Here is a 24,093-nt window from a genome sequence, read left to right as displayed (position 1 = left end):
TCGGGGCGTAACTCAACTAAATTGAAAAGGGGCGCCCTCTTGTGTTCATTACACGACATCACAAACCGTCCGTTGATTGCGTAATATTTGTACGTTCGCTATTAGATTTTTTTTTTTGTTTTTTTTTTTAAGAAAAATATCCATCCATCCATATAGTTTGATTGACTTTGTCACATGTTCCAACGCAGCCCTCCGTCGTTGAATATGTTTGTGCCGGATCGACACTACAAACAAACCAACCAACAAACACAGTGTTTTGTTTCTTGGGGTTGTGTAACATGCCGCCGCCGCGTCGGGAAAAGCATTCAGTTGCTTGTGTGTGCGCTGACAGGAAGATGGGTGGGTTCCGCACATGGAAAATATGAGTCCCACCCACAGCAGTTAAACACGGGCAGGACAAGACAGAGCGCTGCCCGATACACACGGCACAAGAAGAGGCCGCTGACGAAAGTAAGCCGCGTCCTTGTTTATTTACTTAAATTTAAGGAATTTTATTTCAGCTTACAACGTGAGAGAACAATTTTTACATAGCCAGTTGAGCTACGTTATGACTTAAAGTTGGAGTTATTTTAACCCGACATTGTCGTTCTCCGATGTTGTCGTTAGCCTGTCAACACTGGAGCTAGCTAAAAGTTTCTCGATCCCCCGACGCGATTACCGAGAGCGTGACTAGTTCATGTATGCAGCATCGCCTTCTGTACAATTCAGGGATCTGTTATATACTTAAAGAGGAAATGTTGCCTTAACTGAAAGTTGGCTGGCGCATACTTTTATAAATAGCCTCCAGGAGGAAATTGAATTCGGAAGTTTAGGGCGGGCCTTGTGCAGACATGGGGTTTTATTTGCCTTTATAATTCGTTTTAGCAGTAACGTTTTTAATGATCTTCCCAAAACCTTAAAGTATCCAGGGCCCACTTATGAGACTTGGTGAACATGACATGAATAAATAATGATAAGCAGCTGATGAGTAAAGTCAGAGTAGTCAGATTACAAACAGTCATGTTTAACCTGAGGACTAACCTAACTCATTCTCAAGCTTTCAGGAGGCTCTTCATCTTAACAGGGGCCATGATGTCCACAGATCTAACGTTAGAACAGGTTTCGACACATTTTTAATATTTCTGATAGGAATAATCTTCACTTTGAGTCCAACATCTTAAAAGCATTACGGCTGTGAATTGTGGTTGTGACGTGTACAAGTTTCATCACTAAAAGCTGCCATGTTGATGATATATATCAAAGCCATTCATTTTTCAATTAGACGTTCTCACATTTAGACTTTTACACTTGTGCCGTGTTTGATCCTGCACATCTAAAGACTACATACTACTGATATGCAAATACTTAAGGTTTGTTTAAATTGATTCTAGCACTTATTAACAGTGGCACTTGGTATGATTACATTTTATCGGTCTCTGGCAATGTAGACCTATTTAGGGGGACATACATGGCTGGGGTAGCGCCAAAATTCAGGATATTCTGCTGGGAATTATTTAAAAAAAACACCTTTTACATAGATTAAATACCTAGCCAATACATTGCATTCAAATATTTGACTGCAGGTTGAAAGACTGAATGTTGTATTCATCAGATAAACAAGGTAGTGTCTCTTCTGAACACAACTCTGTTCCTTTAGGTAGCTCCTCCCTAATGTGTTCTTATACAAATATAGCAATGACTGCCTGTTTTTTCCATGGACATAGAATGCAAAGCAGAGGAGAATGCTGTTTCACCATGCAACAATTAGGCATATTTGAACATAGGGTTTTCAGATGGCAATTTCTGTGCTCTCAGTTGAAGAGTTTTGCCTCCCATGAGATTGCCATGGCATTGATATTGCTCTAAGGTTTACCACTGGATGCAAAAATAAAAAATAATGTCATTTGAGTAGCCTGTGTGTTGGGTGGCTCATGGACGTTTAAAATACTAAGGCCTAGTATAAATATGAGTGAAGCATGCTTTAGCAAATGTTAAAGACATTGTTTTTGTATTTCCTAACTAGTAGTTACTGGATTGATCAGTAATATCTTATTTTAAGATATGGTGCTGTTAATGCAAAATTATTCCTTTATTTTAAAAAATTCTGGAGATTTTTCCTTACTCTGTCATTCTTGGTCATTGAGCCAAGGGATAGGAGAAGGGAATCTTTCTGGAGATCAATGGTTTCTATACTGAACATGCCTTAAAGGTGCTGTCAGTTATATTCAGTCACCCCAACATACCTTTTCACTATAAACTCATTCTGATGCCAACAACTGATGCCCCCTGGCAGCTGAACATTAAGTTCTTGTCTCTAATTGGCCATACTAGGTGCACATAATGTTAAAGCTGCTACAAGGAATTTTTCAGATTTGTCAGTCTCAATTTAATTTATGATGCCTTTTTATACGACTGACATTAGAAAATGAGACCGTCAGCGGGAAGATTGGCTCTAGATATTGCTATATAATGATTTGAAATGCTTTTCTGAGTTGGATTCCCCGAGAAATCTGATGAAACAATTTATTGCACACATGAGATGCAAGGCCACAATCAGAGATACGTTATCTCATCACTGTATATTTGCAAACACCTGTTTTTTTTCCCCAAAACACCATTTCACTCTTCAAAAGAAAATGTAGCAAAAGGTACAAAGATCTTCATTCACTAGAGGATGAATGTGGATTTTTGCAACAAGAGGCAATGTCGTTCTTCTGTGAAACACTGCCGCTTTTATCCATAGGGGTGTGCAAATGGAACAAAAATCCAAACCTCTTTGCAGATACATTAAAGAGAATTTTTAAACTTCATAGATAGTATGTTTTAAAAGGCCAGTGTCTTAATTAATCTTTCTTAGGACTGAAACCATGAGCTACCCTGGATACCCCCCACAGGCTGGCGGTTATCCTCCACAGCCAGGAGCGTATCCTCCACAGCCAGGGGCCTACCCACCCCAGCCTGGAATGTATCCTCCCCAAGCAGGGAGTTACCCGTCACAGGCAGGCGGCTACCCTCCTCAGCCCGGTGGCTATCCTGCTCAGGCTGGTGGCTATCCTCCTCAGGCTGGTGGCTATCCTCCTATGCCACCAACAGGTAAGATGTGCACATATCAGAGTAATGAAATGTGCTCACTGAAAAAAATGAGAGGGAGTTAGACTTGATATTATAATGGCAAGTGATTGGATGGAAACAACTCAAAAATCCCATGACATGGCGATTGAGTCATGCCATTTGTCTAACCAACAGAGATCATGAGGTTTAGGTTAAACTGTGATTTTATTTCTTCACCAAACATCTGCTGTTGCTAGGAGCAGCAACTTTTCCATCTATCTCTCACACAGTACTCCCATTCTGTGTCTGGGACACTTCTACCTTTTAACTATCAACGAAGTGAGAAACAAGGCATCACCAGCAGATGGCTCATTCCTGTCTGTCTATCCCCTGGTTTCTGCCTTTTTCTTTTTCCTCAAAGGGACACTTTTAAAAGAGTTTATCTCAATTTAAAACAAGGACTGTTTTGTAACTAAATATCTTTTTTTTCTTAAATAACATGGCATGTTAACGAACGTCTTCAATTCAAAACATACAGAAGTAAAGTCTATGGTTGCCTCTGTTATCTCTTGTAGGCAGCTGGGGTGGTGGGCCGTCTGGTGGGTACCCCTCCATTGGTCTTGACAATTTGCCCAACCCTGGATTCAATGCTGCTAATCTCCCTGCCATGGTAAGTTTGCAATGAATGCATCCTTTCCCCCACCCAGAAAATGCTTTAATAATGTCTGCCATTTTAAATCGACTGATAATTGCATTGAAGATCCTGGTTAAAATGAATTACACAGCCATAGCTGGAATATCACATCTATTTGTTTTACGGTAAGACTTATTCTAAGTCTACATCTTAAAAGCCTCAGCAATGCAGCTCTTTTTTTCTATTTCCGTCTCCAATTCTTTCGCATGAGAAAAAGTAATTGCATCTTAGACATTACTTCTGTCAGTGCTTTAAAACCTGACTATCTGCTGTAAATTTCCTTCTTTTAATTACATAATTCCATTTCTTGTTCATGTTGCATCTTTATGTTGCATCCTAATGTGTGCATACAGAACTAAAGATGATAAGTTTCCCATTTTGTAATTAAGCATGGCCACACTTTATCTGGATATAAACTTGTGCAGAAGAAAATCAGATGTTCAAAATATCCAGGTTAATAACTCTTAACTTGATTCAGACCCGGGATAAGGATTATAGTCACTGGAACATTGGACAGTAACAGTGATATTGGTAATAAAGAACTTTGAACAAATTACAAACAAAAGAACAAATCACTGATTGTGTATGAAGTTGATCCAAACAAGGTGTGGCTAATTACTTTTCACTTGCATGTGAATGTTGACAATCGGGGTTCTATATACATTTTATGGGATGCCAATCTTTCCCGACCACAGGCCAACCAGATCTCTGCAGCCATGGGAGGGTTTACTCCAAACCCGTCCATGTTTACCCAAGCTTCTGGGGGGTACCCACAGGCCCCCCAGTCAGGGGGCGTTGGTGCTCCCATACCTAACCAACAGCCATATGGCCTGTACCCGCAGCCAGGAGGAACCATGCCCCAGCCTCAAGGCCCTGGAATGGGTTTCCCTAGCCAGCCGGGCCAGCCCATGCCTGGATACCCTCGTGCACCATCGCCCAACCCGTCCATGCCTGGCTTTGGAGGAGCACCAGCACCTATGCCAGGGTACCCAAAGGTCCCATCACCCAATCCGTCCATGCCAGCTTATGGTGGAGGAGCCATGTCTGTAGCTCCTGCAATCAATGTAAGACACATTGGAAAAAGAATTTATTTGCTTACCTGCTTTATTGGGCTAGACTTAATTGACCTTTCGCAAAGTACCGCCCCAGAACGGTGCTTGTCCGATCCTACCTTAGCAACGGTCCATCAAGCTTTCAAACACACAACAAAATGCTGAAACGGTGTGCCTATGGGCTCTGCAAATCGGATACTAGATATCTGAAAAGTTTGGAGGGGGTGTAATTTTCTTTCCCTCCCCGAAACCCAGAACACAAGAAGCGCAATGTCGGCAATAGATTTCGCAGTATAGCAGACCCCATTGGCCAGCTTAATCCATCCAAAATCAACAAAAATACCTGTCTGCTCCAAGCTAAGCTTGCTACTAGCTATTATTGATAGCTAATACAGCTAACGTATTATTACTGTTACTTTTACCCACACAATGCGCTGATTTCCTCCTTCATGTTTTGGTGTTTTCCGGCTACTTCCTGGTAGTTCTGAAATGCTTGACGGGCATAGCAACAGTAACTAAGGGGGACGGGACTTTGCGAAAGGTCAATTGCAGCCAGCAAAGCCATAGCTTTTAACTGTGAAACGAAGAACCCCCCCCCCCCCATTATGTTTCTTTTGGCTCAAGGAGTTGTCATCATATACTGTTTAAGGAAAATCAAAATATTAGGTAAGACTTTCTGATATATATGCAAAATTGAACACTTTAATCAAATCAATATCATATCATATCATAATCACTATCACCCCTGATAATTACTAGCACTGTCATGGTATTTGGTAATATACTTCGTGTCCTGGTCAGTACTAGGGGCTGCCTGCTCTGTCCTTGGGCTCGGGTTAGACATGCACTGGGTGTGAAAGAACTGCACAAAGGACATGAGCACAGACCCTGGGATAACACATTTTTTCAAACGTTTTGCTTCCTGAAAAAAAATTGAAATTATGATAGACAATGTCAAGCTGAACACAAAAATAATTTCAGATTTGCTGTATTATGTAGGAATGTGGAGAAACATTAAATTAAGTTTTATTGAAAATAACATGTTTAATCACATAATGATGCTGACACATTGTGTTAGTTCACTGAGCTTAAAATGTTATGCAGCTGATTTTCGTTTGTACTTAGCATCTGGTGCCTCTCGTGTCAGTGTTCAACAATAGTCGGCCAGCATTGATAGATTCCAGTTGCCCTTATAGCTCTTTTCCATGGTCGTAATGTCCTGGTGAAACCTTTCACCATGTTTGTCACTGACTGTACCAAGATCAGCAGGGAAGAAGTCCAAGTGTGAAAGCAGAAAAAGAGTTTTCAATGACATGTTGCATTTCATGGTTTTGTATGCTTTGGGTATGTTGTCAAGCAGCTCAATGTAGTTTGGTGCTCTGTAGTTGCCAAGAAAATCCTCAACAACATCCTTAAATGCCTTCCATGCTATTTTCTCTGGCCCCACTAGCAGATCTTCTAACTCCCTGTCATTGATGACCTGTCTGATTTGTGGACCAACAAAAATGCCTTCCTTATTCTTGGCATGTGAAAAACTCTAGAGCGTACAGCTCATTCGAGAGTGTTAGATCAGACCATAGAATAGTCTCATGCAGATGTATGATTAGCTACAGACAAAGTAAAATTCCGGATAGAGATCCAATGGAAGGAATAGACTGGAAAAGAGTTGTAAACGACACTAACCTATCTGAGCAATATACAGTTTCAGTCTTTAACAGATTCAGCACACTCTCCAATGACATGCAAGAGCAGAACATCAGTTCAGTATACACTTCCTTAATGACTGCAAATAAGGAAACCGCTTTGGAAATGCTGCTGAAAAGGAGAAAGAACACAATCTTTCTAGCAAACCACAATGGTGTTGAAGAAGGCATCGCTGAACCACCAAAACAGAACAACTATAAAAACCAAAAAGGAATTAGATCAAGCCAAAACAGCTCTGGATGAAGTGTACACTAAGCTTGAAGAACACGGGAAAAACAAAACGAAAGAACTCGACAAACTACATCACGAACGTAAACACTCCACAGCATGGCAAGTACTAAGGGACCTCACCAACAAAAGAATGTCCCCTGTGAATTCTATCAAAGGAAAAGCAGCAATGGATCGTACTCAAAATTGGTACAAACACTTTAAATCTCTATTGAGTAAGGCAGATCAAAATGACATCAACACAGGTGATCCTTTCTTCAACCATAAAGTGGCAGAAAATCTACCAATCAGAACGGACCAATTTGATGTGGAAGAGCTGCAAAAGTGCTTAAATAAACTTTTTTGTTTTGTTTTTTGGGGATTTTTTTTGCCCCTTTTTCTCCCAATTGTACTTGGTCAGTTTTCCCACTATTCCGAGCTATCCCGGTCACTACCCCACCCCCTCTGCCGATCCGGGGAGGGCTGCAGATTACCACGTCTCCTCCGATACATGTGGAGTCACCAGCCGCTTCTTTTTACCTGACAGTGAGGAGTTTCGCCAGGGGCACGTAGCGCATGGGAGGATCACGCTGTTCCCCAGTCCCCCCACCCCCAAACAGGCCAGAGGAGGTGCTAGTGCAGCGACCGGGACACATACCCACATCTGGCTTCCCACCTGTAGACATGGCCAATTGTGTCTACAGGGACGCCCGACCAAGCCAGAGGTAACACAGGGATTCGAACCGCTGGTCCCTGTGTTGGTAGGCAACGGAATAGACCACTACGCTACCCAGACGCCTGCTTAAATTTAGTAAAATGAAGACTCCAGGCCCAGACCAGATTCTAGCCGTCTTCTGGAAAAAAACACTTTTCCATGAGCAGTTATTCAAATTTTGCAGTGAAATGAAAATCGGTAATAAACCAAAAGGCTTCTCCGTTTCTTATATTCTCCCTCTGCCAAAGAAAGGAGACCTTTCTATTCCATCAAACTATAGAGGTATTACACTCTGCAATTGCTTCAAAAATATAGAACTCAATGCTTCTGAACAGAATAACAGTTCATATCGATCCTATTGTAAGACGCAACCAAAACGGCTTTCGCAAAAGCATTTTGACTACACCTCAGATCCTGGCTCTAAGAAGAATTATTGAAGAGTTTAGAATATCCAAGACAAAAGCAACCATTATTTTTGTCGATTTTTGCAAAGCATTTGACAGTGTAAACCAGAAAGCAATGCTACACATACTTCTAAACCATGGAATCCCGTCAGAAATAATTCGTGCAATTGCCATTATGTATGAAAATGCTTCCAGCTATGTGCAAACTGCAGACAGTCCAACAAAAGAATTCCAGACTACTGTTGGAATACTGCAAGGGGACACTCTTGCACCTTACCGCTTCGTTGTAGTCATCGATTACATCCTGCGACAATCAGTTGATACAAAGAGCAGTGGTCTGGATGTTCAGCCAAGTAAGAGTCAGAAACCAAAGCAAATGTCTCACAGACCTCGACTATGCTGATGACATAGCTCTAACAGCATCACTTCTTCAAGGAGCCCAAGAGCTATTAACCTGTCTTGAAAAAGCTTCAGTTAGAGTTGGTCTCAGTATTAATTCCAAAAAGACGAAGTACATGTCGATCAGTGAGGACACAATGCACCAACCAATCACGACCAATAATGGAACACCGCTCAACGAGGTCACTGACTAAATATCTCAGATCTTTTGTTCCTGGCAGTAAGAAAGATTTTAGGCTGGAATGCCTGTAGTAAATTACATCATATATGGAAGTCTGACATCTCTGACAAGGCAAAACTAACATTCTTCAGAGCATGTGTTGATAGTATCCTACCTTATGGGTCGGAGACATGGACCATGAAAAAAGATCTTCAGGCGAGACTTGACAGAACATACACACACCTCCTTATAAGAGTTAAGAACATCTCCTGGGGGGAGCACAAAACCAAAGCTGAAATCTACGGTGATACACCGTCTATCTCAACCACGGTTGCACAGAGGAGAGCACGTTTTGCAGGACATTGCAACAGAGCAAAAGATAAGATTATATCCGACGTTTTCTGTCTGCGTCTCCCATGTCCTAACAGAGGAAGGCGACCTTTCAACTACATAGACTGTATTTCAAGAGACACTTAAATAAATGTTCACGACCTACCAAATCAAATGGGAAACAGAATACTGGCGTGACATTGTGAATGCATGCTCGACTGCGGTCGAAGGAGGATGATGATGATGATGATTCTTGGCATCAGTCATTCATTTTTTTTAACTTTTTTTTAACTGCTATTGGATTTTGCATTTTACAAATCACAGAATCAACATATGAAATAAATCCAGCATTATCCCCTTCCCTCCCCTGCTCCTTAACATGTCTCCAATCCCTCCAACATCCTCCAAAATTACATCAAGTACAAATGACAGATATACAACGACCTAATTTACATAAACAGACGAGCGAAAAAATACACTAATTTTTATCTTTTTAAACCAATTCTCAATTAGACTGCTATTCTGCTCCAACCAAGATATAATTAGGTTATGAACTATCCCCGTCTGTTATTTGGGTTAGGTTATCATAGTAGGTAAGAAAAGGCCTCCAGACTCTTTCAAATTTATTTGTATTCCCCTTCAATGTAAATTTGGTTTTTTTTTCAAGCTTCATGTAAAACATAAGCTCTTTAAGCCATCATGGGATGGTGGCACCGCTCTCTTCCAATTGAGGAGGATGAGACGTCGAGCTAACAGAGTAGTAAAGGCAACCACATTGCACATTTCAGTCGACCACACTGCATCCTCTGGCCTCTATCCAAACAGGGCAATAATGGGCTGAAGTACAATTGTCATATTATACATGTCCCTAAGGGATTCAAAGCCTTTTCCCAAAAAGGTCTGAAGGCTTAAGCATGACCAAAACATGTGCAACCAGTTTGCTGTGGTAGTCTTGCATCGATCACAGGTGGGATCCATGTTTGGGTATATCCTTGCCAGTTTCTCCTTAGTGAGATGAAGACAATGAACTATCTTGAATTGTATTAGACCGTGTCTAGCACAAGGAGATGGGAGTGTACTAGGTCAAGAATTGAAGTCCACTGGTCCTCTGCAAAAGACAGGCCCAGGTCTTGTTCCCAGATTGTGGATTATTAATTGCATCATATATCCTGGAGATGGCACCTTTGAGATTAGTATTAAATCCTAAAAGAGCATCTAAGGGGGTACTGCCATTCCCGTGCCAGGCCCAAAAAGCCAGGTCTGACATAGAGGGGGTGAAAAGATGATTTGCAAAAATAGGAGCCCGGAGTGAAGCATTTTGCAACCCAAAATGTTTGCGAAACTGTACCCAGATCTTTAATGTATGGTTAACTACAGGATTTTCAAAAGAGCAAGCACTAAGTGGTAAAGGGGCCGAGATTAAGGATGGGCGTTTCAATGTAAAAGATTACAATTTTACCGAAATTGGAGCTTCTGCACCATCCCTGACCCACATTATAATGTTTTTGATATTGCTAGCCCAGTAATAGTGAAGAAAGTGAGGCATGGCCATACCTCCTAACTTTTTCGGCCTTTGTAGAAATTACTTATGGATATGTGGGGTTTTGCCATCCCATATAAATCCAATGAGGGTTTGGGCCAATGATAAAAAATGTTTTTAGGAATAAAAATCGGAATACTTTGGAACAAATGGAGAAATCTAGGAAAAATATTCATCTTAATTAGGTTAAACCAGCCAGCTAGTTGATAGGGGTAAGGAGCGCCAGCAGTGTATGTCCTGCTTGCACTGCTCGATCAGATGTGTGAAATTTAATTTAAATAACATATGAAAAGAGTGAGGTACCACCACCCCAAGATATTTAAAGTGGGATGTCACTCTTGAATTGAAGTACTGTAGCTGGGATATTGAGGGCCACTGGTTTTACAGGATAAAGTTCACTTTTTTATAAGTTCGACTTGTAACCTGAGAACCTTCCAAATTGTTCCAAAATAGATAGGGCATGTGGTAGCGAAGATGATGATGGCAATATATAAAAGGTCATCAGCATAAAGAGATATGTGCGGTATCGCCTCGGGTTATCCCTTCTAAGGCCTGGCACTGACGTAGAGAAGCAACAAGTGGCTTGATGGCAAGCGTAAAGAACAGGGGACTCATAGGGCAACCCTGTCTGGTGGATCTATATCATGGAAAATATGTTCAGTGTAGGTCATTCGTATAGACAAAAGCTAAGGGGGATGCGTATAATAGTTTAACCCATGATATATAGTCATTACCCAATTCTAAAATTTCTCATAGTCCTAAATAAGTGTTCCCACTCCACCAGATCAAAAGCCTTCTAGTCGTCTAAGATTATCACAAGCTCAGGAACATTTGACCGAGTGTGAGTGTAGGTAATATCAAAGAGCGTACGAATATTAAAGTAGGAATGCCTGTTTCTAATAAAGCCGATTTGGTCAGGAAGTACCAGATCAGGACGAACATTCTCGAGCCACCTAGCAAGGGATTTAGACTGTATGATCTACATGTAACCCCTTCTTCACTGGCGGGCAACGCCAAGCACATTTGAACAAGACAACATCCTAATGCTACCAGTTACTAAAGTGTTACAAGCAAATCCAATGGCGCAACAGGATCCTGAGTTCTCAGCGGTGGAATGTTGAGCTGGCCGAACCTCCTGTGCACTAGTAGGCTAGTGCCACTAATGACAATAATAGCGATAAATGATAATAGAAATAATTAACCAGGATATTTATCAGTGTAGTAGCGCGGTAACCCTGCTGTGTACTGAAGTACCGTACACGCTTATTACCAGCACTCCAAAAGTAAATGAGCTGCCAATACACCCGAAATATAATTAATAATAATAGGATTTATTGGATAATAATGAGAGAGAGAGAGAGAGAGAGAGAGAGAGAGAGAGAGAGAGAGAGAGAGAGAGAGAGAGAGAGAGAGAGAGAGAGAGAGAGACACAGAGTACCACACGAGTTTGGTACTGTTGGTCAACTAAACATTAATTAAAATTTCACAGGGTGTGACAACCGTTCACAATACACAGAAAGAAAGTATCAAAAGACTACAAAATACCATGCGCTTTCTGTTGGGGCCCGTTGGTGCACATTAAACCAGTTCTCTGAGCGCAGGGCAAGGCAGACACCCTACGATGCCCAGGCGACGAGACAAAAGTGCGTGGGTGTGTGTATAAGTGATCTGTCCAAGTTACTCACGACCCAACGCTCCCACGACCAGGAGGCTGTGTGTAGTCCAGAGGATGGTCGGCGCTGTGCTTGCCGTCGGCTCCCCGGCAGGGCCTTCACCCTCCAACGCTCCCACGACCGGGAGGCTGTGTGCAGTCCAGGGGATGGTCGGCGCTGTGCTTGCTGTCGGTTCCCCGGCAGAGCCTCCACTCGCAAAATGGCCACAGGTCGCAACGTTCCGAAAACCCCGGCGAAGACAATGGTCCTCCGGTGGGAAACGAAGCAATCGGACCCAAAACAAACCCCACCAGCAAGCACACGACCGGGGGCAAATCGCAACCCTCGGGTCCTCAAATGCGGGCCAGTACACGGCTGTGTACAAAGTCTCCGCGAAACGGGCACTCAAACGGGGCCGCAGAGAGAGAGATAAAAAAAATGGGACCTCTCTCCTTGGAGTCCTGCTGAATCTGTAGGCTCCCTCCTTTTCGCGAGGAGATCGACCGTTACGACCCCGCGATTTCGCGGGCAGAACACTCCTCATCATATCATTGGCCGATAACAAAAATTCCAAAACAAATACATCCCATTGGTCCACACGTTTGGAAACCACACCCACACAGGAAACGTTTTAAGACACAAGCATGCTGGCAAATGAAGCACCAAAGATCTCCAGATTATAATAGGTCCTTACATACATTTAGAAGAGAAATTGGTCTATACAATTCACACAACGGAGGGTCCTTGCCCTTTTTATGCAGGAGACAAATAGAGGCCTGGTTCAGGGTTTCGGGGTGATTCCCATTTGAAAAGGGTTCAATAAATATAGACAATAATAATGGCGATAACTCATTTGTGAATTTCTTAAAAAATTCCACGGGGAAGCTATCTGGTCCTGAGGATTTACCAGATTGTATACTTGTGATGGCTTCCGAGACCTCTCCCAATGTCAAGGGGCTTTCAAGATCACCTTTCTGAGAGTCATAAAGGGTTTGTTAAAATTAATTTCTCAAAAAAAGACTGATTTAGAAACATCATTGTCATATTCGGATGAATATAAATTAGCATGGAATGCTGCAAAGGCATCATTAATCTCCTTGTGGTCTGTGGTCACAGAGCCCGAGGTGGTCTTAATTTGGGATATCTGCAAGCAAAGCAAGCAACATTTATTTTATTTTACTACTTATTGATCCCCGTGGGGAATTTCTTCCTCTGCATTTAACCCATCCTAGCTGTGTAGCTAGGAGCAATGGGCAGCTGCCGTGCAGCGCCCGGGGATTTTATTTATATAGCACTTTTAAAAACACACGGTTGCAAAGTGCTTTACACTCCATACACAAAATACGAATAAATACATAAAATAAATTGAATGAATATAAAAACATGGCATTGGGAGTAACAGACCAAGCTAGAAATGAAACAAAACAGAAGTCAGGGGTGGGAAACTATAAAAAGGCTTACCTGAAAAGATGGGTTTTTAGAAGCTGCTTAAAACAGTCCAAAGATTCAGCGAATCTAATGGATTGGGGGAGATTATTCCAGAGGCTTGGGGCCAAAACTGCAAAGGCGCAGTCACCTTTTGTTTTGCAGTTGGAGTGAGGAATGGATAAAAGACCAAGGTTTGAGGTTTGAGGATCGGAGTGGTCGGTAAGTGGAATGAGAAGATCAGAAATATAATTGGGGGCAAGATCATGGAATGCTTTAAATTTAATCAATAGATTATTCTGAATTTTACGGGAAGCCAATGGAGGGATGCAAGAATAGGGGTAATAAGCGACTTACGGCTAGTCCTAGTTAGTAGTCTTGCAGCTGCTTTCTGAACCAACTGTAGGTGATTTAAAGTAGATTGGTTGTGGCCAGAGTAGCGGGAGTTACAGTAATATAGATGGGAGAAAATGAAAGTGAGAATTAATTTTTTGATATCCTTAACGACAAAATATTTCTGATTTTTGCAATATTTCATAGCTGAAGAAAACAGGATTGGACAAGCTTAGTAACATAGTGATCAAAAGACATAATCTGGTCAAAGATGATACCAAGATTTTTAGCGGTAGGTTTGATGTTTGAATGAAGCGAACCAATAAACTGATCAACTGCACGGGCAAAGTTCTCCGGACCAATTAAGAGAACTTCAGTTTTGTCGGGGTTTAGATAGGGGAAATTAAGGGACGTCCAGTCTTTGGTAGCAGCTAAGCAATCATGGAGGGAGGACAGTTAATTCAGGTTATTGGGTTTGGCAGAGAAATAGATCTGCGTATCATCGGCATAACTGGTATGATGTGTCTTGGAAGTGACTAAACAAATGACCCAGAGGAAGTATGTATAAAGAGAAGAGGATTGGCCCAAGGACAGACCCCTGAAGGACTCCACACAGTAGGGGAACTGACGAGGATACAAGATTGTATTTGGCGCGAAGCTACCATTTGGCAGGCTTGGTGAGCAAAAAATCTGCCTGCTTTGTCACCGAATTCATAAAATGTATGCTTATATTTTAATAGCAATTGTTCCACTTTTGAGGTAGAGGCCAAATCAAATTCTGTCTGCAGACGAATTCGCTTTTGGTATAATTCTGGGGAAGGAGTCAAGGCATATTGGGTGTCTAGTTGCGAAATTTCAGCTGTGAGCCCTTTTAATTTGGCCACCTTTTTTTTTCTTCATCAATCCGAGTTTTATATGAAGAGGAAGCAGAAATATCTTTGTTGGGTTGACAAGTTGTTTATGCGCCACACTTTTCTGCCCTGGAACGAAATGCTTGTGCTGCTAACTCTCAAACAAGCCCCGCAGCTGAGGCGAGGATGAACAGGACGTCACTCAATGGTCGAAAATTTCTTTATTTTTAACCAACAGGTTACGAACCTTGAAAAAGAAAACACACAAAATACAAACATACATCATTCAAGTACCCTCAACTCAAAGCTAACACATAATATAACTCACTCACTCTTGCAATCACTCACCAGTCCGTCCTCGTCCCGTCATACTAAAGAGTCCCCGCTCTGAAGCTGTATTAACTTTCTTGACGTCACCCCCAGAACGTAAATCAGCCAATCACAGCAGCTCCCTAACTGAGACCCCGGATGCACGCATTTCTCGCCAATAGAATTTCGCAATAAAAGTCCTTATCAAGCACACAGAAATCACATACAATCGGAACTGGAATAAATCTCATTATTATCAATACTCAGATTCACTTATGTAACTAACAATTCAAACAATGTTACAATTTAACTACATGTAAACGAAATAACTTTCACAAGTTTGTATTTAAACAAAAATCTCTGACTAAACACAACTCAAATCCAACCACCCCATAGAAAGTAACACAATGCTTACGGAGTGGTGAGTTCTTTTTAATGTAATGTGACTCTTTAGTGGCGGCATGGTGGCACAGGGGTTAGTGCGGTCGCCTCACAGCAAGAAGGTCCTGGGTTCGAACCCCGGAGTTGTCCAACCCTAAGGTCATCCCAGGTTATCCTCTGTGTGGAGTTTGCTTTTTCTCCCCATGTCTGCGTGGGTTTCCTCTGCGTGCTCCGATTTCCTCTCACAGTCCAAAGATATGAATCGGCCGTACTAAATTGTCCCTAGGTGTGAATATGTCGGCCCTGTGATGGACTGGCAGCCTGTCCAGGGTGTCTCCTAGCCTGCCGCCCAATGACTGCTGGGATATGACTGCTGCGACCCTAATTAGGATAAGTGGCTTGGATAATGGATGGATGGATGACTCTTAGCACGGCTATCCCATTCACAAAGGAAACAGCAGTACTTTGTATATCCGAGCTGGATTCCTAGTAGCAGTGCCAATACTTTTAGATCCCCACAGATGTTCCAATCGCAATTGTTGTACTGTATGTGTTTCAACAACAGTTCCATGTTATTGTAGGTTTATTTCATGTGTCCTGCATAGCCATTGTGTAACAGGACAGCTTTCAGGCTTAACTTTGACAAATCTATAAAAAGACACCATTGTAGTGGGTCATGCACACAACCCAAAGCCATGAACAATCCATCAGTGTCCGTGCAGAAACAGGTTGTCAGCCTGCGTTAAGAAGTTTGTCAAATGTTCTTGATGGTTCCAAAAGATAGACATTTTTGTGGCTGGTGACAGCAAACCCCATCCTTGCAATCTTGAACCAAGTAGTTCAGCTTTAACTTTTGACAAATCCCTGACCGGGTCCTCCTTTAATTCTGGCTGTGTTATCGGAAGAGGATAACCAGGCATAAAAGGTTCAACATCTGGATCAGTGTCGTTTTTCACATCTGGTTCATGCGTTGTGGCATCTTCATCTGCCTCATCTAGGCTCCATGTCTCTGGTGACTTCAGTACTGGCAAACTGTCACATCATGAGGCATTGGTCTCATGGCTGAAAACATATTGGGGTATTAAATAGATTTCTTATTTTTAGTAGAGAAGCCAGATACATTGGTCAGACATAAGTAACAGTCCGTCACGTGATCCTTCTGTTCTCACCATATCATTAGGACTGCAAATGGCATTGACTTCTGAGTACCTCTGACCCGAGTTCTCAGGTTGACTGCACGTGTTACACAACAAATGTGAGGAGCCCAGGGTTTCTCTTGGTCACCAATTTTACATCCAAAGTAGAGCTCATAGACTTTCTTAATAAGTGCAGTCATGGTGTGTCTTTGAGCCTTAAGTGTATACTCACCACAGATGTAACAGAATGTGTCGCAGCTGTTGTAATATTGACAAGACTTTTCTGCTGTATTACATCTTCCTGAAGACAATAAATCCTATTGTTAAGTATACTCACTATGCTGTTGCCTGAAAAACATGTGCATCAACATGCGTCCAAACAGCATCTGTAAATGTGAGCAGCTTTTATAGCCTGTCTGCCAGCATCTAACCTTAAGACAACATTTGCATAGCACCTACACCGAGTGCATGCCCAGGCATGCTTGGACTGACCAAAACAGCTTGCTTTGTAGGCAATATACTAGTAGACTTAAAATATGACGGGAAATCACAAAAATAGGTTATATCTATAAAATGGTATGTGATAGGAAAAATTTAAGGTGATTTTCATGATCAGCAGCCAAAAAGCCAGAAAATAAACCCAAAAGGGTTCAGGAAGCAAAATCTTCATTGTCCAGTGAAGCAGCAATGTATGCCTAACCACATTGCCTCTTTTTTTTCCCCTTTCCCTAATATGTAGGGTTGGGAGTGAAAAGGTTTGGAAACTGGGGAAGGGTTTAGCCGGTGGTCCACTGTTGTACTTTTCTAGTAATGATGAATATTGCTATATGTGTATGTCTATTATCCTGAAATGTTCTACACTTCTGTCTATGCAGTAAGATACACTTCGGGTGGGGTGGGGTGGGGGTGGGGGGGGGCAAATTGATGCAAGACACAGTTCTTGGCTTGACTGAATGTTTGCCCAAAAAGTACCATATAATGATTTACAATTTCCAGCCTTGAACAATATGACGTGACTGCAACTGTCATAGAATAAGTAGAACTCAAATAGTTTCAATGCACTGTCTTGAAAAACCCACTTCAACTCTTCATTGAAAAAAGACTCTTGCACTACCGAAATGTCTGTGTTTTTCTGTCAGAGAGGATTCAGGGGAACCATTAAGGACTTTCCAGGGGCTGACCCACTGAGGGATGTGGAGGTCTTGAGAAAGGCCATGAAGGGTTTCGGTGGGTACCTTGAACTTATATTCAAAAATATGATGAAATGGTAATGGTTTGTTATTTATAAGTACAAGGCTGTATGCATGTTGGTATCCTTTCAAATCACCTTTAGCATTAGACGTCATTTTTTTACTCAATTTCCCCTCAGGGATAAATAAAGGATTCTGATTCTGATTTCTAATGTTATATTAGAAATATATTAGAATATCTTGAGAAAGGATAGGATACCACTGCTGCGGATAAGTAAAGTGCATATCTCTCATTTGAACTGTGTCTGGTTTGACATTGTGGGCTTGTCTGTGCAGGAACTGATGAGCAGGCCATTATTGAGCTACTAGGGAGTCGCTCCAACAAGCAGCGAGTGCCACTGCTTAGAACCTTCAAAACAGCCTATGGGAAGGTAAAAATGTAATCCTTTTTTTATGTTTATATGGTGTCATTGTAATACTTTAAACATCACATCTTATGTAAATGAATCTGCAGTGTATTGTGTTGCTGCTGTATAGATGAACGAAATATTAAATATACTGCATTTAATAATGAAATGGTATAGGTAAGTAGTTTTGGTACTCCAAAGGCACCGTTGTATTTTGAAAAGTATGCTGCACTCGATGTTAAAAGAATGGCAAACAGTAGTTGCTAATAAAGCATCATGGATCAGAGTGCATTACCCAGTGTGTGATGATGACATCCAGACAACAGGTGCCGTTACTGCATGTAAAGTGGTTTGGGGGATTGGATGTCCTGAGCCACGGATAGCATTGCTTGGGAGCTTTTTTGAGGAGGGCTTTTTCAAAACAGCAAATTATTATTATTATTATTTCTTCTTCTTTTTCTTCTATGGTTTATGGTTTTGAATTATTGCAAATGTACATCCTTAACTTTTCCAGGATTTGATCAAGGACCTGCATTCTGAACTGTCTGGTGACTTTAGGAAGTTGGTAATGGCCATGTTGAAGACCCCAGCTGAGTTGGATGCCTATGAGCTCAATAGTGCCATAAAGGTTTGGACACAACATGAAACCCCTAGCCAATTTTCCTTATGTTGGCCATCTTTCATTTCAGATTCAGATAACTTTATTTATCCCAGAAGGGCAATTTAGTTTTACAAACCCCATTTCCAATGAAGTTGGGACCTTGTGTAAAACGTTAATAAAAACAGAATAGAATGATTTGCAAATCCTTTTCCACCTATAATCAGTTGAATACACTACAAAGACAAGATAATTAATGTTCAAACTGATAAACTTTATTGTTTTTTGCAAATATTCACTCATTTTGAATTTGATGCCTGCAACACGTTCCAAAAAAGCTGGGACAGGGGCAACAAAAGACTGGGAAAGTTGAGGAATGCTCAAAAAACACCTGTGTGGAACATTCCACAGGTGAACAGGTTAATTGGAAACAGGTGAGTGTCATGATTTAGTATGAATGGAGCATCCTCGATAGGCTCAATCGTTCACAAGCAAGGATGGGGCAAGGTTCACCACTTTGTGAACAACCACGTGAGCAAATAGTCCAACAGTTTAAGAACAATGTTTCTCAACATACAAGTGCAAGGAATTTAGGGATTTCATCATCTACAGTCCATAATATCATAGGATATTACCACGTGGGCTCAGGAACACTTCTGAAAACCATTGTCAGTTAACACAGTTCGTCACTACATCTACAAGTGCAAGTTAAAATTCTACCATGCAAAGCGAAAGCCATATATCAACAACACCCAGAAACGTCGCCGGCTTCTCTGGGCCCGAGCTCATCTGAGATGGACTGACGCAAAGTGGAAAAGTGTGCTGTGGTCTGACGAGTCCACATTTCAAATTGTTTTTGGAAATCATGGACGTCGTGTTCTCCGGGCTAAAGAGGAAAAGGACCATCCAGATTGTTCTCAGCGCAAAGTTCAAAAGCCAGCATCTGTGATGGTACGGGGGTGTGTTAGTGCCCATGGCATGGGTAACTTGCACATCTGTGAAGGCACCGTTAATGCTGAAAGGTACATACAGGTTTTGGAGCAACATATGTTGCCATCCAAGCAACGTCTTTTTCAGGGACATCCCTGCTTATTTCAGCAAGACAATGCCAAGCCACATTCTGCACGTGTTACAACAGCGTGGCTTCGTAGTAAAAGAGTGCGGGTACTAGACTGGCCTGCCTGCAGTCCAGACCTGTCTCCCATTAAAAATGTGTGGCGCATTTTGAAGCGCAAAATACGACAATGGAGACCCCGGACTGTTGAGCAACTGAAGTCGTACATCAAGCAAGAATGGGAAAGAGTTCCACCTACAAAGCTTCAACAATTAGTGTCCTCAGTTCCCAAATGCTTATTGAGCGTTGTTAAAAGGAAAGGTGATGTAACACAGTGGTAAGCATGCCCCTCTCCCAGCTTTTTTGGAACGTGTTGCAGGCATCAAATTCAAAATGAGTGAATATTTGCAAAAAAACAAAGTTTATCAGTTTGAACATTAAATATCTTGTCTTTGTAGTGTATTCAGTTGAACATAGGTCGAAAAGGATTTGCGAATCATTGTATTCTGTTTTTATTTACGTTTTACACAACGTCCCAACTTCATTGGAATTGGGGTTTGTTCAATCTACCCAGACCATACACAAACTCACAGACGAGCGGCAATCAGCAGTATGTCAGAGACAATAGATAGATCATGGGCAAGAGATGCACACTGTCACCCTCGTGTGGCCATGCATGTAGACTCAAACGAGGACCAGGCGAAGGATAAAAATTCACATAAGTTAAAAGAATAGAATAAATAAATGAAGCATCCTAAGATGCATTGCATGTTACATTCCAATAAAACATTCAGTGAACATATAGGCTTACAAGCCATGTGAAAAACACACAAGGGTATAAACAAACTATTGTGGTTTAAAACAAAATAAAGTATTCATTAAAAATGACTACTCTCGGCATTTAACAGCCTGATAGCAGAAGGAATGAAGGATAGATAACTTCAGCGTACAGTAACACTTAACTACATATTTATGAAAGATAAACAAAATTATGAACTCGCTTATTTAGGATTTTGTTTATAGACATAAATAAACGGGTTGCTAGAGTGCTGAGTTTAAAGTGAAAAGACACAGGCAGCTTTGTGCAAAATTCACCAGCAATATGAATAAGAAGAACAAGCCCATGGGAAAAGAGGGCAGTGGGCAGTTGGGCATGTCTTTGTATTCACCTCTAGAGCTAAATTAGCTGTTGTAACCGCTTTATATGGTCACATATTTCTGCTTAAAACCTTGTTTTCACTGTAACACATTGTAACGGTTAGCTCAAAAGTACTTATATGTCAAAGGTGAGAAGGTCTTCAGCTAGTCTGTGTTTTGACATTCTAACAGGGAGCTGGAACTGATGAAGCATGCCTGATAGAGATCCTGTCCTCTCGCTCCAATGCTGAAATCAAAGAGATTAACCATCTTTACAAAACAGGTGAGATCCCCTGGGCTACCTTGTGTACTCCATGCCAAATACTACTGTCCTTTCTCATACAGCATCAAGGCCTTAGCTGAAAAAAGTTTTTGTTTTTTTTGCATTACTTTGTGGGTGGGCTCATTGTATCTAAAAACATATGTTAGTTTCAAAAGTCTAGAAGATTTCAAATGTTAGCCCCCTAAGGAGCTTTTCCCTGTGATTTAAGTTTTGGGATCTTGTAGTCAGGACAACCCAGGTAACATAATTCCCATAAACCAACATTAAAGGAGATTGAAATAAAATCAAAAGTAGGGTTTCACAACTGTTAAACTATAATTTGATGCTCTACATCGAACATACAGATTCACAATTATCATAAAGAACATTTAGCTGTTCTTTATCTGTAATCGTGTGTTATTTCAGAGTACAAGAAGTCACTGGAGGATGCCATCAGTGGGGATACCTCAGGTCACTTCCGTAGGCTCCTGATCTCACTTGCTCAGGTACAGTTACAACTTGCATCACCCCTTACTCCCCTCTTGCATCAACAATCACAAACAGTTATGACTATGAATAACGCTCTTTGTTTTTCTAGGGTAACCGCGATGAACGAGAAAATGTGGACATTGGTTTAGCTAAACAAGATGCTCAGGTAAATCCTGCTTCATTCACACATCATTAACACCACATTGATAACCTTTCTATTGCAAGGATGTTTTCATCTGGTACATTTAATCCTCTGTTTGTAGGCCCTTTACGCTGCTGGAGAGAATAAGTTGGGGACTGATGAGTCCAAATTCAATGCTATTCTGTGTGCCAGGAGCAAACCCCATCTCAGAGCAGGTACAAAGAAGCTAGGGTTGAGTACATCACAAGTGTACTATTTAAAAAGGCAACCGCTAACCCGAGTCCAATCAGTTCATGCTTCTGTTCAAAAAGGAATTGAGAATATTAAAACATATGCAAACCATTTTTGCTTGTTTTTTGTTTGTTATTGCTGTTAAGGAAGTGTCTGTATCTGTGTCTGTCTGTCTGTGTGTAGTATTTCAGGAGTATCAGCAGATGTGTGGCAGGGATATTGAAAAGAGTATCGACAGAGAAATGTCTGGGGATCTTGAGAGTGGCATGTTGGCAGTGGGTAAGAGACACACACACACACACACACACACACTATGCAATCCTTTGATATGTATATACATATATACCGTATATGGACCTAGTTTTAGAAAAGCCAAGCCTACGTATTGTTAAATTGCATAGAAATACTGTGAGGAGTGGAGTCACTTTTCTGTTTGTGGTGTAAAGTAAACCATTACCTACATACAATAGTGCCACCCCCTTACAAAACAAAGCATTTTCTGTGCCTGATGTAACACATTACATAATGCAGTTTGGGAGAAAAAAAATGTTAGCGTGTGCTGATGGTAGGGAGGGGGCTGTTAATGTATAATCAATTTGCTGTGTTTCTCCCTATTTTGCCATCATTGTTCAGGGTTACGGTACAGTAACCTGTATTTTTCTTTTAAATCTGTTTACATGAAATAGTTTCATGTTTACTTTACCTTTAGCCTATGAGGATGAGATGTTGTGTAGTGAAGTGAGTTGTCGTGTAGTGTGCAGTAATGCATATTTGTGGCTATTGTGAAGCATTGTTTCATTTCACTGTACTTGACTGAAACAAAAAAAAGTTTCTTCATCTTGTATTCATAGTCTTTTAATTTATGTCTACCTTTTTAGTGTGCTTCCTGGATTTCATTTATTCTCTGATTTTATGGTATACTCCATTTCAGTATATGTGGTGCAGTGCTTGAGTTTTCTGATTCTTGTTCACTTTTCATATTTTTGAGAGAGTTGCTGTTCTTCATCTTGTTGTCTCACACCGAGTTTTTTTCCATAATGCACTTTTGAGGTGGTCAAAGGGCTGTATACAGTATTTGCATGTAATAAATAATAAATCCCTCTTTTCTTTGTGGCTCAGTGAAGTGTATTAAGAACACACCTGCCTACTTTGCTGAGAGGCTCTACAAGGCCATGAGGGTGAGACACACCTGTGTTGTTTAGATGATAATCCTCCAAACATTATAATAATCCTCCAAGCATGATAAAACTGTGACAGGTTTATTGATATGTAATTCCTACGTCATCCTTATTGTTTGTCCATGTGGACATGTCTGCTTTCAGGGAGCTGGGACCAAGGACAGAACCCTGATAAGAATCATGGTCTCGCGCTCTGAGGTTGACATGCTGGATATCCGCCAGGCATATGTTAAAAACTATGGCAAGTCTCTGTACACGCACATCTCTGTAAGTATCTCAGTGCCAGTAAATGTACAACCTGAATATCCATAGAGTAACACATGATGATGAAATGCGACATGCTATGTTGATAGCCAAAAAGAGCTGTATGCAGTATAAGGAGAATGATCCACTTACTGGTGTTTTTTGTTCTGCTGGCAGGGAGACACATCTGGAGACTATAAGAAATTGCTATTGAAGCTCTGTGGAGGGAGTGATTAAAAGGGGACCAGAGACCATCCACTAAATCATCAGGATGTCATGAATATCCCTGTTTACCTGCTAACCTATACTCTGCACTATAATCTGCAATGCTGCATGCCATGCCACTGTTTTCAGTGCAATGTTTATCTATCAATAAGAATCTCATATATCATTGCTGTTTCTTTTCTACAATATGCTTAAAAATGTTTACGATTTTTTTAAGTCATGTGACAGTACAATCAAACACATGTGCCCAAATAAGACTAAACTTGTAAAAGATTAGGTTTTTAAATGTGAGAAATTGTATATTTTTAGGGAGTATATTTTTTTTTCAAATGTGCCAGCCTTAGCTACTATCTCATGAAATTGTTTTCAGTCAACTGTACAGCAAAAAAATGTCAGATGATGTAGCAGCTAAATGCCAAAGTTACCTGTTAATGTTTGCATTAATTTAACCTCTTCTATATTTTTGCACACTCTATTTTTGCCTCATAATGGTTTTATTATATTCACGCAATGCATTATTTCTTATCAGTGTCATAAAAAATGACAGCATTACATAATTTTCTCATGCTTTGATCAAGAATCACTCTTGGAAAATAAATATTGAAAATCCACTGA

The 24,093-nt window shown here is 41.0% G+C and overlaps 1 protein-coding gene across 1 annotated transcript; it reads left to right on the top strand.

Moving 5' to 3' along the window:
* Positions 1–292: 292 nt before the first annotated feature.
* Positions 293–24,089, top strand: anxa11a (annexin A11a). Its single transcript, XM_056291768.1, has 15 exons — positions 293–450; positions 2,837–3,072; positions 3,606–3,700; positions 4,420–4,788; positions 17,462–17,549; positions 17,849–17,943; positions 18,434–18,547; positions 20,901–20,991; positions 21,397–21,476; positions 21,569–21,625; positions 21,723–21,816; positions 22,016–22,111; positions 22,952–23,010; positions 23,155–23,277; positions 23,431–24,089. Exons 2-15 carry the CDS (start codon positions 2,847–2,849, stop codon positions 23,488–23,490), a joined length of 1,647 nt encoding a protein of 548 aa, XP_056147743.1. The 5' UTR covers positions 293–450; positions 2,837–2,846; the 3' UTR covers positions 23,491–24,089.
* The last annotated feature ends 4 nt before the right edge of the window (positions 24,090–24,093 follow it).

The sequence above is a fragment of the Lampris incognitus genome, chromosome 13, assembly GCF_029633865.1.
Source record: "Lampris incognitus isolate fLamInc1 chromosome 13, fLamInc1.hap2, whole genome shotgun sequence".
Classification (NCBI taxonomy): domain Eukaryota; kingdom Metazoa; phylum Chordata; class Actinopteri; order Lampriformes; family Lampridae; genus Lampris; species Lampris incognitus.
This window is presented reverse-complemented; position numbering and strand designations above follow the sequence as displayed.